Source organism: Nyctereutes procyonoides, unplaced genomic scaffold (genome assembly GCF_905146905.1).
Source record: "Nyctereutes procyonoides isolate TBG_1078 unplaced genomic scaffold, NYPRO_anot_genome, whole genome shotgun sequence".
Taxonomy (NCBI): domain Eukaryota; kingdom Metazoa; phylum Chordata; class Mammalia; order Carnivora; family Canidae; genus Nyctereutes; species Nyctereutes procyonoides.
This window is the reverse complement of record NW_026575040.1, coordinates 4,749,402-4,767,140: the sequence shown is the minus strand read 5'-3', so window position 1 is coordinate 4,767,140 and position 17,739 is coordinate 4,749,402. Positions and strand designations below refer to the sequence as shown.

The 17,739-nt window shown below is 49.2% G+C and overlaps 1 protein-coding gene across 1 annotated transcript in view; it reads right to left on the bottom strand.

The window, feature by feature from the left end:
* Positions 1-17,178, bottom strand: part of GRAMD2A (GRAM domain containing 2A) — a 31,696-nt gene extending 14,518 nt beyond the window's left edge. The window contains exon 1 of the mRNA XM_055319621.1: positions 17,138-17,178. Coding sequence (XP_055175596.1) covers positions 17,138-17,178 — 41 coding nt within the window. The remainder of the gene's footprint in view (positions 1-17,137) is intronic.
* Positions 17,179-17,739: the final 561 nt, after the last annotated feature.

The following is a 17,739-nucleotide window of genomic DNA, read 5'->3' as shown; positions in this document are numbered from 1 at the left end:
GTCTAAGACCCATTAAGTCAGAGCCCCTGGGGTAGCAGCTAGGTAACTACATATTTTTAACTTATTAAAGAATAAACTGCATACAGAAAAGTGCACAGAAAATCAGTGTACAATCCAATGCATCTCACCAACAGAACACACTTGGAACCCAGCCCCCAGAAACTCAGCCCTTCCCCCGTTCCTTCCAGTCTCATCCCCTCTCCCAGGCCCACAAGGACAGCCACCCTCCAGGCCTCCACGGCACATGCTGCCTCCGCCTCTGCGGACTTTCTGTGAATAGAATCACACCATGCACACTCTTTCCCGTGGCTTCCTTTACTCAGCGATGCATTTGTGGGGTCCGTCCACGGTGTTGTGTGCAGCTGGAAACTGCGCTTTCACTAGTGTTTAGACTCCCATTCCGTGGACATGCTACAACTGATTTATTCATTGGACACTAGATGGGCATCTGGGCAGTTTCCAGGGTGGCCAGGAACATTCCACCACCTGTCGTGTGGACACAAGTATTCATTTCTATGGGTAAACACTTGGGATTGGAATTGGTGGGCGGGTTTCAGGCTTTTCAAGGCTCTCAGGTGATTTGAAACACGCAACCAGCATGAAGAGACCACTGGATGGATCCCGCCCCCAGCTTCTCTCCTTTCTTTGCAGCTCAGAGGGAGAAGCATACCTTCTGGGACCCAGGGTGAATCCTCTGACCCTTCTGTGCCTTCACTCTGCCCCTCTGGATTTCCAGGACACCCTCAGCAAGACAGGAATCACATTGTTCGGAGAGGTTTCCTTCATCGGTGAAGGTCACAGAGCACATTTACTAGGTCATGCCAAGGAAGCAGGAGCAACTTTCCATGTGGCAGCGGCTTGGCTCCGTGTCCTTCCCGAGAGCCTCCCTATGTCCCTTTCTGACACACAGCCCAGAAGCTGCTTGACAGGACCTCTGCCAAAGGGAAACTGGAAGAATGTTGATAGAGTCAGGCTTATCCTCAGTACTCTAAAACCTGGAGATAAAAGGCAATCTTCTCTTGCAAAAATAATCTTATGATTTCTGACACAGAAGCTGCACCTCGCTTTCTTTTCTCAGCTGATATTCCTCATCTAGGACAACTGCTTTGCTGTTTCTGCTGACAAGAGGGGAGAAAACCCCACAACTGAATTCCATCCTGGGTGTAAGGGGGGCCACACGCTGCTCCCAATCCAGCTGTTGGCTCAGCAGCCCTAGCAAAGGACTGAGGTGGGACAGGTGTGAGCCTACTTCCCAGGAGCAGGTCTGAGAACACCTGCGCTAGGGATGCACTTTGACCACCAGTGGCAGCTTGGAGATGAAAGGGAATGGGGAAAACCAGGTGCCCTGCCTCCCGAGATGTCACAGTCTGCACCCAAGGACCCTGGCGCTCCAGACCTACACAAAGCCAGCTGCGAGCTGACCAGGGGCCTCTCTGGAGGAAAAGATGATCTTTTCCGATTCTACCTTTTTTTTTTTTTTTTAAAGATTGTATTTATTTATTTGACAGAGAGAGACCACAAGCAGGAGAAGGGGGAGAGGGAGAAGCAGGCTCCCCGCTGAGCCAGGAGCCTCATGTGGGGCTCAACCCCAGGACCCCGGGATCATGACCCGAGCCACAGGCAGACGCTTATGCAGCTGAGCCCCCGGGGGGGGGGGGGGGGGCTGACTTCATCTCTAATGGATCCTAACCAAGGCAGAGCAGGCAGGAAGTGCACAGCCAGAGGCCGCGATGGGCAGGAGGGAGGTTGCTGCAGGGACCCTGGAGCGGAGCCCCTGGTGCCCCCAGCACCCCCAGAGCTGGCCTAGAGCGAGTGAAGAGGGAGAGAGAGAAGCGGGGGGGGGGGGGCGGCCCCAGGTGGGAGGGTCAGGGTCTGCCCCCCTTGCCGCCGTTACCCTTCAGTTCTGTGCTGCCAGCACTCGCAGCCAGGCCCGTAGCCCCCCTGCTTCGGCCAAAGCCCTCAAACCAGGGCACACCATGATGTCACCTGTCACACTCATGTGGGACAGGTGGCTCTGGACACAGGCTCAGCCGGGCCCAGTGATGGAGGCCTGCACTCACTCATGCCCCGTGAGCCCCCCACGGGGAGGGGAAGGATGTCCAGCCCAAGTCCAGCCCCCTCAGTGGCGGGGGGCCCTGGGGAGAAGCAGGGGACAGGTGTGGCTGGGACCTCCAGGCACCAGGCCGCAGTGCGTGCAGGATGCGGCTCAGGTCGGAGGAGGGGAGAGCCTGGCAGGTAGGGGGAGAGCTCGGGGAGCCCACTTCAAACTCCAGCCTGGCCGACACCTGCGCCCTCTCGGAGCCCGGGGTTCTGCTCTGCTCTCTGCTGTAGCCCCCCGGACATTGTGGGGGGTGCTCGGGGCCTGGTGCTGTGCTCTCTGCTGTAGCCCCCTGGACACGATGGGGGGGAGCAGGGGGAGGCCAAAAGAGGTCTGGGCTGAGATGGCCACGCAGGGCCCCCTGTGGGAAGTGGGGTTCCCTGGATCAAACTCCTTCCCCTCCCTCACCCCCACCAAGCCTTTATCTTCTTTGCTCAAAGAACTAAACAAACTGGGAGAGCTGGTCCTTGTGGGTGGCTGCATCCTGGGCGAACAAGGACCCCTCTGAGCTCTGCTGCCAAGAAGGACTCCTACCTACAGGCATCCTGGAAACTCCTGGGCCTTCCACCCAATAGGAGCTGAGAGGCCAAGGCCAGGCTGTCCCCTCCCCCACTCCTGGCGGCCAGGACACTGCCCACGGCCCAGGTCTCTCTATGGAGCTCAGAGCTGGTGAGCCAAGCCCTTAGCTCCTTGGTTGACCGGCCCCACCCCAGTTAAAGGGCCCCAACTCCCCTCTTCCCTGCTCTCAGGCCTCCCCCACCCAGGCCTGGCTCTTGGGGCACACTAGAAAAGGCCCACGTCCTCACAGGGACAGAATTCAGGATCAAAGTGCTCAAGCTGACTCCTCTCGGGCACTGGGAAGAGTTGCTAATGAGCTGCCCCTCAGCTCAGTCTGAGCGCTGCTTAGCCAACGTGCTCCTGCCCAAGCTGAGAACTCCTCCCTCTCAACTCTCATCCCCCAACACTGGTAGCTGCGGGCCCCTCCCGCCTTGCCTCCACACGGGGTGCGCTCAGATGGCTGTATTGCCCATTTATGTGGCTGTCTCCCCACTAGTCTTCCTTATTCATCTCTCACCCTTGGGCCACACACAGCTTCAGGCATGCAGTAAGTGCTCAATAACCGTGTCCTGAATAAACAAAGGCTCCCCGCTGAGAAGCTCCTCTGTGTAGTTGGTTCAGCAGCACTGGGACCCCGGGACCCAAACACAAGGCCTGGAGGGAGAGCAAGTCACTCCAGTTTGCTTCTGGCTGCCCTCGACCCCTGGGTGGCCCCCAGTCACCTTCTCTGGGTCTGCTCCCTTGTAAAATGGGGGCAAATCCCCAGTCTGACCTGCAGATCCTCAGGGCTGCTGTGGGGATCTGAGAGGCCAAGGCCTTGCCCCAGAGGGAGGGGGGTGTCTCAGAGCCTTGCCGGCTGAGCCTGAACCCCCCTGCCCGCAGCACTGAGAGCTCTGCATACCCATGCGCCTTGCAGGGTGCCTAGACGTCCAGCTGCCCCGGAGGAAGCAGGCACAGAGGCACCCACAGAGCTCAATGCTTGAGCTGCACCTCTGCACCTCTCCCCGGGGCTGCAGCCAGACAGCACCGGGCCCAGCACCCCACTTCTCCTCCCCCGCCTCCACGGAGGTCTGAGGCCAGAGCTCAGAGGCCTGCGGAGCGAGGACAGTCACCAAGGAGACAAACAGGACAAAGAGCCGAAGCATGGACGCTTAGCTCCTGGGATGTCCGGGGTTAGCCCGGGCTGCACCGTGGAGCAGGTGGCTGGTGCTGCGGGGGGTGACCGGCCTGCTGCGGGCCTCACCCCACGGCGCCCCGCTGCTGCAGAAGCATCTGTGCGAGCTGCCACCCCTGGACGCAGGCACAGACCACTTTTTCTTGGCCGGCCACTTAGGGCCTGGCCCTTTCCAGACAAGAAGCTGGTCATTCAGGTCTAAACACAGACTGGCTTTCATTAAGAAACAGAGCACCCCTGTGCTCCTGGAGGCTGCCCTGTGCCGGGTCTGCCCAGGGAGGACCCGCAGGCAGCCCCAGCCGCCCAGTGCCCCCACTCAGGGCTGCCAGGGGGCTCGGCTGCTCCCGGGACAAGTCCACTCCGTCCAGCCACAGCGCACCCCATTCCCACCAGCCTGTGACACCCACCTCCGGATTCCTGTCTGTGGCCCCAAGCTCGGGGGAGTCGGGGCAGGAAGACAGAGAGGCAGGCCTGGAAACCCCTCTCACTGCTATGGGGGCTTGGAGAAGCCACTCCCTCTCTCTTGGGCCTCAGTTTCTCTCTGCAAAGGGGCAAGAAAGCCTCAGCCCAAGAAGGAAAGCAGATGTTGTCTGAGGGGGAAAAAATGAGGCAGTTAGGAGCTGGGTGAACTGCAAATGGCCACTGACCATCCTGTGGTCAGAGGGTCTCCTCTCCCAGGAGAGGCTGGCAGGATCATGGTCCTCAAAGGGCCGCCAGCCTTTCTGCCTCCCTCCTGCAAACACCAGCTCTGTGTCAGTGCTGTGTATACTAGGAGGGATAAGGCAAGCTGCTATCCCCGAAATGCCTGGTGGGAGAGGCAGACATGAAACAAATATTTATACAAATCAACACATAATTATAACTGTGTAATTTACGCTATGAAAGAAGAGCAGTGTCCTAGTTGGACCCCTGTCAGGGAGTCCTGACTCAGCATTGGAAAGCAGGGAGGATTTCCCTAAGAAGCAGTGGCATTTTGAGCTGATAGCCAATGTATGCTGATCAGATGGGGGGCGGGTATTTGGAAGGAATTAGAAAGGGGTCATTGTAGAGGTTTTATGATGGGTGTGCAAAGGCCCTGAGGCCAGAGGTGTGTAGCATGTATGAGGCACCTAAACAGAACCTTTGTGTCTAGAGGGTGGAAGTAGTGAAGTGGTGAACAATGAGGCTAGCGAGGTTGGCAGGGCCAGATCATGCAGGGGAACCCCTGTAAGGGTTTTGGTCATTTTCTTAAAAGCAGTGGGGAATCAATAAAGGGATTTAAACAGGGAAATACACTATCAACTTTGTATCTTAAAGAGATCACTCTGACACATAGATTCGCTTGAAAGTAATCCAAAGGAGGTGGGGAAGGGGGAGTAAAGGTAAGTATTGATGAAACAGGGACAATCTTCTATTGATGGTTATTACAGCAGGGTGATGGATACATGGGGATCCGCCCTACAACTCTCTCCTTTTTTTATGTTTAAAATTTCTCCATAGAGACAGAGCAGTTAGGAGACTGGATTCCAACGGAGAGATGATGTCCCAGACTTGGTGGCAGTGGTGATGGAGGCCAAGGATGGATTCAGGATATATATTTCCAAATAAAATCAACCTGGCCTGGTAATCCACTGGATGTGAGGTATAAGAGAAAAAATATCAAGTATGAGCCCAGATATCTGGCATAAACAAGTAGGATACTGCTCTGTTTTGCTGAGATGAAACAGGAAAATATATCGGAAAAAAAAAGGCATATTCGAAGAAACAATCTGAGTTGTCTTAAAGTTCTGTGAGAAACATTTAAGTGGAGATGTCAAGCTATTTAGGAATAAGGAGCTCAGAAAAAAGGTCAAGGATAAAGGGATAAATTTCTGAGTTACTGGCCCAAGAATGAGTGCAGGAGTTAGGAAAGTCAATACACAAAGAAGAGAAGTTATCAATAGGGGTACCAAAACCAAATAGGTGAAAGATTAGTGTTTTCAACAAATGGGACTGGGAAAACAAGATATTCACATGCAAAAGAATTAAGTTGAAAAAAAAAAAAAAAGAATTAAGTTGGACCCCTAGCTCACACCATATATAAAAATAAGCTTAAAAATGTCAGAGCTAATACCACAAAACTTTTAGAAGAAAACAGGTGTAAATCTTTGTGACCTTTGATTAGGCAATGGTCTCTCAAGATATAATATCAAAAGGAAACAAAAAGAAAGGTAAAATGAGCCTTATCAAAACTGGAAAACTTTGTGTTGCTAATGATATCATCAAGAAAGTGAAGGCAACCCACAGAATGGGATAAAATATTAGCAAATCATATACCTGATAAAAGACTAATATCCAAAATATATAAAGAACTCCAAAGATAAATACCGTGTGATTCTATTTCTGAGAAGTACCTAGAGTATCAAATTCAAAGAAACAGAAAGTGGAATGGTGGTTGCCAAGGGCTGGAAGGAGGAGAAGGTGGAGACGTATTTAATGGATATTTCAGTTTCGCAAGATCAAAAATTTCTGGAGACCAGTTGCACAACAATATGAATAAGCTTAACACTACTGAACTGTGCAAATGCACTTAGAAATGGTTAAATGATAAGTTTTATGTTATGTGTTTTCCTTGACCACAATTAAAATAAAATTTTTTTAAGAAGAAATTTTTTTTTTTCTAAAGATTTGAGAGAGAGGGAGAGAGTGTGCACACATGTGTGCGGGAGGTGGGGAGAGGGGCCCAAGGAGAGGGAGAGAGAAACCCAAGCAGACTCCATGCTGAAGGTGGAGCCCGATCCAGGACTCAGTCCCCTGAGATCCCCACCCTGAGATCCCCACTGGAGCCCAAACCAAGAGTGCACCACCCAGGCACTAAAAAGAACTCTTAAAATTGAATGATATAAATTAATTAATTAATTTAAAAATTAATTAATTAATTTAAAAATTAAAAAAAATTGAATGCTAAAGACAAGTAATCCAACTAAAAATGGGCAAATGTTTGAAGAAACAGGTGATGTCAAGTGACCAATAAGGACATGAAAAGGTGCTCAACATCATTAGCCACGGGAGAAATGCAAACCGAAACCACAATCAGATACCACTTCACACCCGCCGGGAGACCATAACCAATATTAGGTGTTGGTGAGGACGCAGAGAAATTGAACCCTCATATATTGCTAGTGGGAATGCAAAATGGTACAACTGCTTTGGAAACCAGTCTGGTGGTTCCTCAAACGGTTAACCATGGAGTTACTATATGACAGGGCAATGGCACTCCTGGGTACACGCCCGGAGAGAACTGAAAACATGTCCACACAAAATCTTGTGTGTACAAGAAGGCTCGTGGAATTATGATAATTAGCCCCCCAGAATGGAAACAGCTCAAATATCCATCAAGTGAGAACAGAGAAACTGCGGTACATCCCCGCGGTGGGATAGTACTGAGCCAGGAAAAGGAGGGAAGGACTGATTCAAGCTACAACATGAAAGAACCTTAAAAACCCTACACACCAAGTGAAGGAAGCCAGTTAGGAAAGACCACGTGCTGTAGGATTCCGAGGACGGGAAGTGTGGAGAACTGGCAAATCCAGGGAGACAGGAGATGAGTGGCTGCCAAGGTGCTGGGGGAAGGGGAAATGGGAAGTGACTCATGTGCATAGGGTTTCTTTTTGGGGTGACGAAACTGGTCTGGAATTCGACAGTGGGGAAAGCTGCACAACTGGGGGAACACATGAAAGCCACTGAGTTGTACACTTTCAAAGGGTGGATTTTGTGGTATGTGGGTTAGATCTTGAGGAGGAGGAGGGGGAGGAGGGGCATCTGGGACCCAAAGAAGCATCACCACTTCTTGAGAGGCCCCCAGGGGACTAGGGGAAGGTAGGAAGAAAACTAGAGGCGGGAAAACCCTCCTGGGCTCCAGGCAGGGAGGTGGTGGCCGGGCCCTGAGCCCCTGCACTGCAGGGACCCACCCTGCTGGCCTGCTCCTCCTTGCCTCTCACCCAGGCTGGTGGGTGCCCCCGGGGCACCCAGCGGGGACAGGCCTCTGAGAGCCCCTCCGGTCCCCTGCGCCCGCCCCCGGGGTCCAGCCGCGCCCGCATCCTCACCTGCGGAGCCTCCCCCCGCCCCCCCGCCCCGGGCGCCCGCACCCGGAATGCCACACCTGGGGCCGCCAGGCTGCTGATGCCCCCAGCTGCCAGGGTCCCGGGGCCAGAACCCCGACCTGGTCTTAGGGCCTTGCAAGGCCTGGGACCTCTTCCTCCGGGGGGGGGCTCCAGATGGTCCAATGGGTGGAAACTTCCAAGGAACCCCTCCCTGCTCTTGCCCTTATTATCCCACAAGGTTCTGGAGGTTCCAGCCAAGGCACAAAAGCAAGAAAAAGAAAGAAAAGCTTTAGACGCTAAAAAGAGAACGTTTTAAATTTATTTTTATTCTTTTTTTTTTTTTTTAAGTCAGCTCTATACCCAGCACGGAGCTTGAACTCACCACCCCGAGATCAAGAGTTGCATGCCCCACTGACTCGGCCAACCAGGAGCTCCCCGAAAAAGAGAATTTTTATTTGAAAGATGGTTAAGATAAACTATCTAGAGGACACACAATCAACTGAAAAAAAAAAAAAAAAAAGAAAAGAAGAAAGTGGCCTAGACATTCTTATATTTGGACACTGGGTTAGACAGGACTGTGGGAGGGATAGACACATACTGAGCTCCTACGTTGTTTATTATTCTAGGGATTATAAGATCTACATAAAAGTCAATAGTTTCTCTATAGACCCATGATAAAATCTATCTATATTTATTTATATACACATATATATTATAAAATATATAAATGTTATAAAATATATTGGGGAAAATGATTCTATTCATATGGCAACAATACATATAAAATATCCAAAAATAAACTTTTACTATGTAGAAAGTCCACAAGAAGAAAACCACAGACATTTTTTAAATGACATAAAAGAAGATTTGAATAAAGTCGTCTTCTTGAGTGGGAAGATTCAAAGTTTTTAAAGAAGTGAATTTATTTCAAATTTAACGCAAGGGCTTGCCCTACCAGATGTCCGAACAAAGCGAGAGCAATCACAGCTAGAGCAATCAAAATACCATGGTATTTACTGCCTTAGGAAAGATAAACAGATCCTAACAGGGAGTCCAGAACATGATCTATGGATATCTGAGAACTTAGTACCTGATAAAGAAGGTGTTTCAAAATAAGTAAGAGAAGAATGGATTGTCCAATAAATGATACTGGGGCAATTGGCTATCTCACACCATTCACAAAAATAAATTCCAAGGAGATTAAATATCCAAATATTTTCTTTTTTTTTTTCAAATATTTTCTAAATAAAGAACTAAAATAAAATACAGGAGGATATGAACATATTAGGAAAGATCTTTCTAAGCAAGATGTAAAATCCAGAACACATAAAAGATTTAATTGCATAAAAAATTAAAAACCTTGTATATCAAAATGTAATAAAAAATTGATATTTTTAAACATATAATGAGCTCATCCAAGTCAGTAAGAAGATGTAAACTATCTAATAGAAAAGTGAGCAAAATATAGTGCTCAGTATCACCAAGGATGTATTACAAACCTACAGATCCTTTGAACCAACAACTCCATCTCACAGAAACTTGGTATAAGGAAATAGATGGACAAGTAGGCAAAAATTTATATTCATATGGTTAACAATTATATGAAAAAAGTGGAAATGCCTAAATAATATTTTATCAATATCATAGATTCCTGTGCAATTGACTAAAATAGTGGAATATAGTTGCATGTGCTCATAGAAAAGAAGTCCAATATGTGTTGTTTAGTGAAAAGTAGGTATAGATTAGTAAGATATAATTAATCCATTTATAAAATTTAACCTTCTATTCCTAAGGGTATTTATCAAGCAACAGTGATTCTATCTCGTGTGAGAATTATAGGGTGATTTTTACTCTCTTTAATTTCTCTTTTATTTAAGCTTATTATAACAGGCATGTAATACTTTCAAAATCAGCAAAAACAATAAAGCTTACTTTTTTAATATTTAAAATAAAAGGTAGATATGATATCTTCTTTTTTACTTATTAAATGCCAAAGGCCTAAAAGTTTAATAATATCTACTGTCGATCAACATGCTGATGAATGGGCAGTCTTACCCAATACTGCGTGGTAGGGCAGGGTGAGAAAAGGTACTTACATTTCATATGTAGATACCCATCCCACCCATAAATTCAACCTCTAACAATCTATTCTTAGAAAACAACTGGACACAAATTTAAATGTATCAGAATGTTCACTGAACTATAGTTAAGAAGAAAAAAAGAACAATAGGGCATGAACAAATTGCAGTTTATTCATGGAATGAAAGTCTGGGTAACAATTAAACTGATATTTATCAAGTTATTTATTAAAACTAAATCTCTATGAAGCCCCGACTTTATTCTTAAAAAGAATACTATTACATAACATCGGGAAAAGCATTACATAGAACAACATGCATAATAAAATATATGTGGAAAAATAAAATAAAATAAAATATATGTGGGAAGGATGCTCACCAAAATTCCAACAATATTTTTCTCCATGAGTTGGGATTTTAGGTGTTTTCAAAATTTTTCTTCTTTATACTTTCCTGCATTCTTTGCCTGAATTTTATGATCACAATGAACTACTTTCATTTGATGGAAAGAATAAAAAGGAAGGAGAAAGAGATAGCAATAAAAAGACTTGTTTCAAGGGTACAGCAATAATAATAAACACCTCTGAAAATCCAAATTCCTAACACCTCACTCTTCTTACGTGAAAACCCTCCAAATCCAACAGAAAAAGAAACCTTGATTTTTAAAATGGACTTTGCCAAATCCCCACATGTGATAAAACTGCACAAAACTAAACACACACACAAAAAAAACTAAACATGCACACACACACACACACACACACACACACACACACACACACACACACCAGTGTATGTAAAACCAGTGAGATCCAAATAAGGTCAATGGGTTATATCAATGTCAGTTTTCTGGTTGTGCCATGGTGCTCTCATTATACAGGATGTTACACTGGGAGAAACTGGGTGAAAGATATGTGAGATCTTTGCATTACTTCATACAATTGCATGTGAATCTACAATTATCTCTAAATATAAAATTTATTTCAGAAAAATGAACTTTGCACCTTTAAAAGGAAAACAGACCTAAAGATTTCTTAAAGCTGGGGCTGGATCCTTAGAGAGGCCTGGTCTCAGATTCTCAAAGGTGGAAGCACTGCAGGGGAACTAACTTTTGGTGGCATCTGCTGGGTCACAAGCCATTGCACAGCCTGAGAACCTTTGAAGCAAGCCAGATGTGACTCTGTCTTATGGATAAAGAAAGGGAGGCTCAGAGCCAGTGGTAATAACTCAGGAGAAAGGAACTGAATCCAGGTCTTTCACTAAGCCTCTTCTTATCATTCTATCACAGGGACTACATATCTGAGAATGACTTAAAGGGAAAAAAAAAAAAAAAACCCTCATTCAGTGTTACCCACATCAAGGAACTTGCTATAAGGAAATAAATAGTCCAGTGGATTTTAAAAAAAAAAAAAGGTAAAGTTGCAATCAGGTACAAGGGATCTAAAAATGTGTACCTACATGTGAATATCATCCATCAGGTGTGTCATGCAGAAAGTTCTGTTAGAAAGTTCTTTCCAACACCCAAATGGACCTTGTCCTAACTAATGATCCTTCACCAAGGAACAAACCTATGTCATCCTGTCCCTTCCTTGATAAAACTAGATCTCCACTGTTAGTGCTATATCTCAGTGACCAAATAGTTGAAGAAAGGATATTTCTTTACAGAAAGATTCAAGCTAATAGATGGTGAAAAAGTGATAGAATTAGAGCAACATCATTTTAAAGTCCTAATGAATAATGTGTCTAAGGGAAATAATCATCAGTGGCCGCTAACATCCCCCAAGACAAAGAACTAAGTCTAATGATCCTGTGCTAACCTAACCCCTCCAGTGCTTAATACCTTCCTGAATCTGACCAACCCCAAGTTATAGGAAATACAGGGCTCACAGGAACATTTTGAACACCATCAACAAACTGGAAAATGGTATTGGACAAATAATCTGATTTTTTCTTTTTTTTTTTTTTAAAGATTTTATTTATTTATTCATGATAGTCACAGAGAGAGAGAGAGAGGCAGAGACACAGGCAGAGGGAGAAGCAGGCTCCATGCAGGGAGCCCGACGTGGGATTCGATCCTGGGTCTCCAGGATCGTGCCCTGGGCCAAAGGCAGGCACTAAACCGTTGCGCCACCCAGGGATCCCTAATCTGATTTTTTCAACAAATAAATTGCAAGGAAGGGGCACCTGATGGGCTCAGTCGGTAGAGCTTGCAACTCTTGATGATCTCAGGGTTGTGAGTTCAAGCTCAATGCTGGGTATGGAGATTAGTTAAAAATTTCAAGGGAAAAAAAAAGAAATGGAAGGGGGATCTATAGATTACATTATAGAGATATAGATATAGAGATTCAATATGTTAACCAATTGCATAAACCTCATTCAGATCCTTATTAAACTAAATAAATGGTACAAAGACATTTATGAGACAATGAGGAAACTTTAGATGCTAACTCACTGGTGATTCTAAGGAGTGACTGTTATTTTTTAGGTGTGAAAACAGTATTGTAGTTATATTTTTTAAAGACTTTATCTTTCAAAAAAAAAAAAAGACTTTATCTTTTATAGATATACACCGAAATAGCTCTGGATCAAATAATACCTTAGATTTGCTTCAAAACAATCCAGGTGTGAGAGAGGAGGAAGATATATATGAAATAAGGCTGGCCCATAACTTGATAATTACTGAGTGATGGGCACATCCTGCTTATTATACTAGTCTCTCTTTGTATATACATTTGAATTTTTCTGCAATAAAAGGATTTAATGATGAAAAATATAAGCATTTTTCAACCTGTTTGGTAGTCAAGGAAGCCCAGTATGAATATAAAGTCTGAGGTATTGTCGCTAGGTTGTTTTATTTTATTTTTAACTCTTTTTAAAAAGATTTATTTATTTGAGAGAGAGAGAGAGAGAGAGAGAGAGAGCTGGTGCATGGGCCAGGTAGAGAGAGAGAGGGGAAGTAGCTTCTCCACTGAACAGGGAGCCCAACATGGGCTCGACCTCAGGATCCTGAGATCATGACCTGAGCCGAAACCAAGAATCAGACACTTAACCGACTGAACCACCCAGGCGCCCCTGTCAGTGAGTTGTTTTAAAATAACTTTTCTGGATAGTCCTTCTAAATTCAAAAATTATTTTAAAAAGCACTTTGTGTGGCTCTGGTTGGTACGGGCAAGTTTTGAATAATCCTGTTAATGTTAACACAAAATAGAAATATTTAAATTTTTTTCTGAAGAGACAAAGAAAATCTTTATAACTGGTCCCAGTTGTTTGCTCAGACATACCACTCATGCTGCTGCTCTGACCCTAAGTCAGAGGAAGAGAGATGCCAATGAAATAAAAGGGCACTATGATTTTGACAATTATTTAATATACCATCAATGTCCCACATCACCCTGTTAGGAGGAAAAGGAATTCATGCTTGATTTATTTATTTTTTAAAAGATTTTATTTATTTATTCATGAGAGACACAGAGAGAGAGAGAGAGAGGCAGAGACACAGGCAGAGGGAGAAGCAGGCTTCCTGCGGGGAGCCCAATGTGGGACTCGATACCAGGACCCCGGGATCACGCCCTGAGTCAAAGGCAGATGCTGAACCACTGAGCCACCCAGGTGTCCCAATTCGTGTTTGATTTAAACTCACTCTTTTTTTTCAAGATTTATTTATTTATTTATTTGAGAGAGAAAGTGAGAGAGGGGGGATGAGGTAGTGCAGAGGAGAGGGAGAGAGAGTCTTAAGCAGACATCGTGCTGAGTGTGACATGGGGCTCCTTTCCAGGACCCTGGGACCATGACCGGAGCTGAAATCAAGAGTCAGACGCTTAACCAACTATGCCACTCAGGCGCCCCCGATTTAAACTAATTCTTTATGTGTTTCCTATTTCAGATTAAAATAGAAATAGTGTGGGGCACCTGGCTAGCTAGTCAGTAGAGTGAGTGACTCTTGATCTCAGGGTTGTAAGTTCAAGCCCCACATTGGGTGTAGAGATTTTTTATTTTATTTTTTTTTGTAGAGATTATTTAAAAAAGGAAAAAAGAAAAAAAGAAATAGTGCCCACCAGAAACACATCTGTTTCAAAAACTCACCATGTGATTTTCTAGTGGATATTAAACATCACCTGAGGAAACATGCAGTTAATTTAAGACTAGGACTTGAAGAGTGGCTCAAACTCCAAGGGTTATTAAAACTCCAGTCCTGGAGCACCTGGGTGGCTCAGTGGTTGAGCATCTGCCTTTGGCTCAGGTCGTGATCCCGGGATCCTAGGATTGAGTCCCGCATCGGGCTCCCCTCAGGGAGCCTGCTTCTCCCTCTGCCTGTGTCTCTGCCTCTCTCTCTGTCTCTCTCATGAATAAATAAATAAAATGTTAAAAAAAAAACTCCAGTCCTAATATAGACCAAACAATTTCTTAACATTTACTTGAGACAGCAAGAGAGAAAGAGAGATGAGTATGGGGAGAGGGGCAGTGGGAGAAGAAGAATGAGAAGCAGACTCCTTGCCTAGCAGGGAGCCCGATGCAGGACTCGATCCCAGGATGCTGGGATCATGACCCGAGCCAAAGGCAGATGCCTAACCGACTGGGCCTCCAGATGCCCCTATGACCAAACATTTCTAAAGCAGTAAAAATGTGTCGATGTGGTAGGGAGAAGGGAGGAAACAGCTTACCCTGTAGAGGCTTACATTCTTGGGTGAAAAAACCCTTCCTTCTGGAATCTGTGCTACAGCAGGCAGGTAATCCTTGGAGGGAGGGGCGGTTAGCTTCTTATCACACAGGAAGCTCTGTTCCCAGGGGCTTCTGGTCTCCCCCTCTTCTTCCCTTCCTACATTAGTAAACACTTGGGGGATTAATCAAAGCTTCAAAGGTTGGTGATGACAAATGGTGCCAGATTGATGCCCTGCAGCCCAGGCACAGTGGCCCAGACCGACTCCATGCCAAACTTACACTTGGTACCAGAGATAGCTGCAGTACTGTGGGGGCTTATTTTCACTTTTCAGGAAAGGAGACAAGCAAGTTATTTTCTGGTGTCCAAACTCAGACACTGGACACCAAAGTGGAATACTGTACCATTTTTGATTTCATGGGCCTGTGTGTGTGTGTGTGTGTGTGTGTGTGTGTGTGTGTGTTTATTAAGTAAATTCTATACCCAACATGGGGTTTGAACTCATGACCTGGAGATCAAGAGACAGATGCTGCACCAACCAAGACAGCCAGGTGCCCCTTGATTTCATGGACTTTCTATAGGGAGTCCTAGCAAAGAAGAAATTATGTGAAGAAATAAAATACCTCCAGAAATTGAGGGGAAATTGAGGCTAATTCGCAGAATCACTGAATGACATCATAGAAAAGGCCCTACAGGAGCCTATAATCCAATCTCCTCACCTTATGATGATGGCAAAACAGACCCAGAGAGGGGACCTGATTCTTCCCAAGTCTCAGCAAAACAGGAACAGCGTGAGGCTTAGAACCAACTTCTGATTCCCAGAGGAAGGCCCTTCATGCTGGTCGGGTGGACACGGTATGTGGCCTTCCGAGCCCAGGCTACGTCTTAACCAGGTTAGGGACTGGGCAGAGCCACCCAAGAGGTGCTAGTAAGATCAGCGGGAGCCTGGCTGGCATAGACTCATGTTGAGTACTCCCCACCTCACCTCGGGAGTCCTCTCGGGGGCGTTGAGCTGGCGCACAGGTATTTCGCTCTGCATGGAGCCTTTGGGGGGCTCACCTAAGTTCAGAATTTTGAAAGCCACCTGTAGCATCAGGGCATGGACAGGGCCAGGGCTGTCCAGTCTAGGCTAATTCAGAAACCTCTCCCTAAGGCAAGTCAGGAAGAACTTCCATTTGGTCCCTGCGGAAAGTCCTGGAAGCTCCGTGACAGCTTCCGTCAGCTTTGCCCTCTAGACCCCGGTCCAGTCCATTTGCCCCAGAGATGCTCACCGCTGCCCTGGCCCTGTCAAACCCTCACCTGCGTCGATCAGCGTGGGCTGGACTCCAGCCAGCACAATCGGAGCACAGCAGAGGGGGTGTGCTGGACCCCGCACTACGGGGTCTAGTCTCCGAAAAGCGCTGGACTTTGGAGCCAGCTAGAGGCGCACCTGGGGCCAAGACCTCACAACGGTCCGGGCGCCTCTCTCAGCGCTGGGAGCCTGATCCCCGCAAGGACGGGGCACCCTTACCCAGGAGGAGGGGGGAGGCGAGCAAAGAAAATCAGGGTACATGACAGCTGGGTGGAGGCCCACCGGCCTCTGAAAACAGGACAGGGGGGTCCCCGAGGGTGCAGCCGGGCGGACCGGGCAGGACCCGCACGTTCACCGCTTCCCCGCGCTGGCGGCCCGCCCTGGCTGCCTCCGGGGCTCAGGCTGCGGCGCTGGGACCTGCAGCTTCGCTCCGGCCTGTCCTCCCCAAGCAGCCCCGCCCGCGGCGCCCAGGCCCTCCGGGGGCGGAGACCACAACCCTTGCCTACCTGAAGCAGCACCTGCAGCCTGCCCAGCCCCCTTGCCCCGTGCTCCGCGGCAGGAACTGTCCCTCCTCCCGACGCGACTTTGGATCAGTCTCCAGGCGGAGCGGCGGCCCCTGCAGCCCGGGTGCGGCCGAGTCGTGCCGGGACAGCTCCGAGCTGCCTCGGGGCCGCGGCGGGCCGAGCCGGCGGGGGGTGGGGGGGGGGACGCCTCCGGGACCAGCAGGGAAGCGCCCGACTTGGGGTGAGGGGCGCCAGGACGAAGGACTCGGCTCGGCTGCGGACCGCACGCACGAATGAATGGATGGATGGAAGGAAGGAAGGATGGAAGGAAGGAAGGAAGGACAGCGACGCTGGCGGGGCCGCGGCCGGGGGCGCCCCGAGGAGCGTGCACGCCACGTCCTGAGGCCGCGCGGGCTTCCCCCATTCCCCGGGACGGAGCACGGGGCGCCGACGGCCGGGCCCTCTGCCCCCGCCAACACCTCGCAGCCCCCGGAGGCGCCCGGGCCCGCGCCGCGCAGCCCCGGACAGCCCCGGACAGCCCCGGACAGCCCCGGACAGCCCTGCAGCGGAGCCCAAATTCCGGTGGCCCGGAGTGCCTGCCCCGCGGCCAGAAGGGGCCCAGGCGCCGAGACCCCGCGGCCGCCTCGCCCCGCCGGGCGGCATCCCCTCGCGCAGCCCCGGGCCCCCGAGCCCAGCCGGCGGGCCGCAGCCCCTTACCTGCCCGCCTCGGCGGCCCCGCCCCGGCTCGGAGCGGTCATCCCGGAGCCTCCCGCGAGCGCCAGGGACCCCGCGGCCAGACCAAGCGCCCGGCCCCGCCCCCGCCCCCCATTGGCTGCCGGCGCGGGACGGCCCCGCCCACTAGTGGCCGGCGCGGGACGGGCCCCGCCCACTGGCTGCCGGCGCGGGATGGGCCCCGCCCATTGGCTGCCGCCGCGGGACGGGCCCCGCCCACTGGCCGTTCCTCCTCCTCCCGGCTCGGCCGAGCTCCGCGCGGGATCCCGACCACTGGAGCCTGCAGACCAGCGAGGCCCCGCGGCCTGGCCCCCGGAGGTGCACCTCCGCCCCTCACAGCGCAGGCCTCCGGCCCCCTCCGGTCCCCTCCGGGTTCCTCCTCCTCTTCGGCCCTACCAGTCTCGCCCGGTGCCCTCTGCAGCAACCGGCCCCCGTCCTCCTCTAAGCCCTCTCGAGCTGCAGGCTGGGCTTCAGCTTCTCCCCACCCGAGGGACCGGGCACACAGGCCAGCCCGGAGCCGGGCGCCGTCACGCACTTCCCCGAGGTGGGTCCCGTGGGGGGACTGACGGCCAGGAATCGAGTGGGGA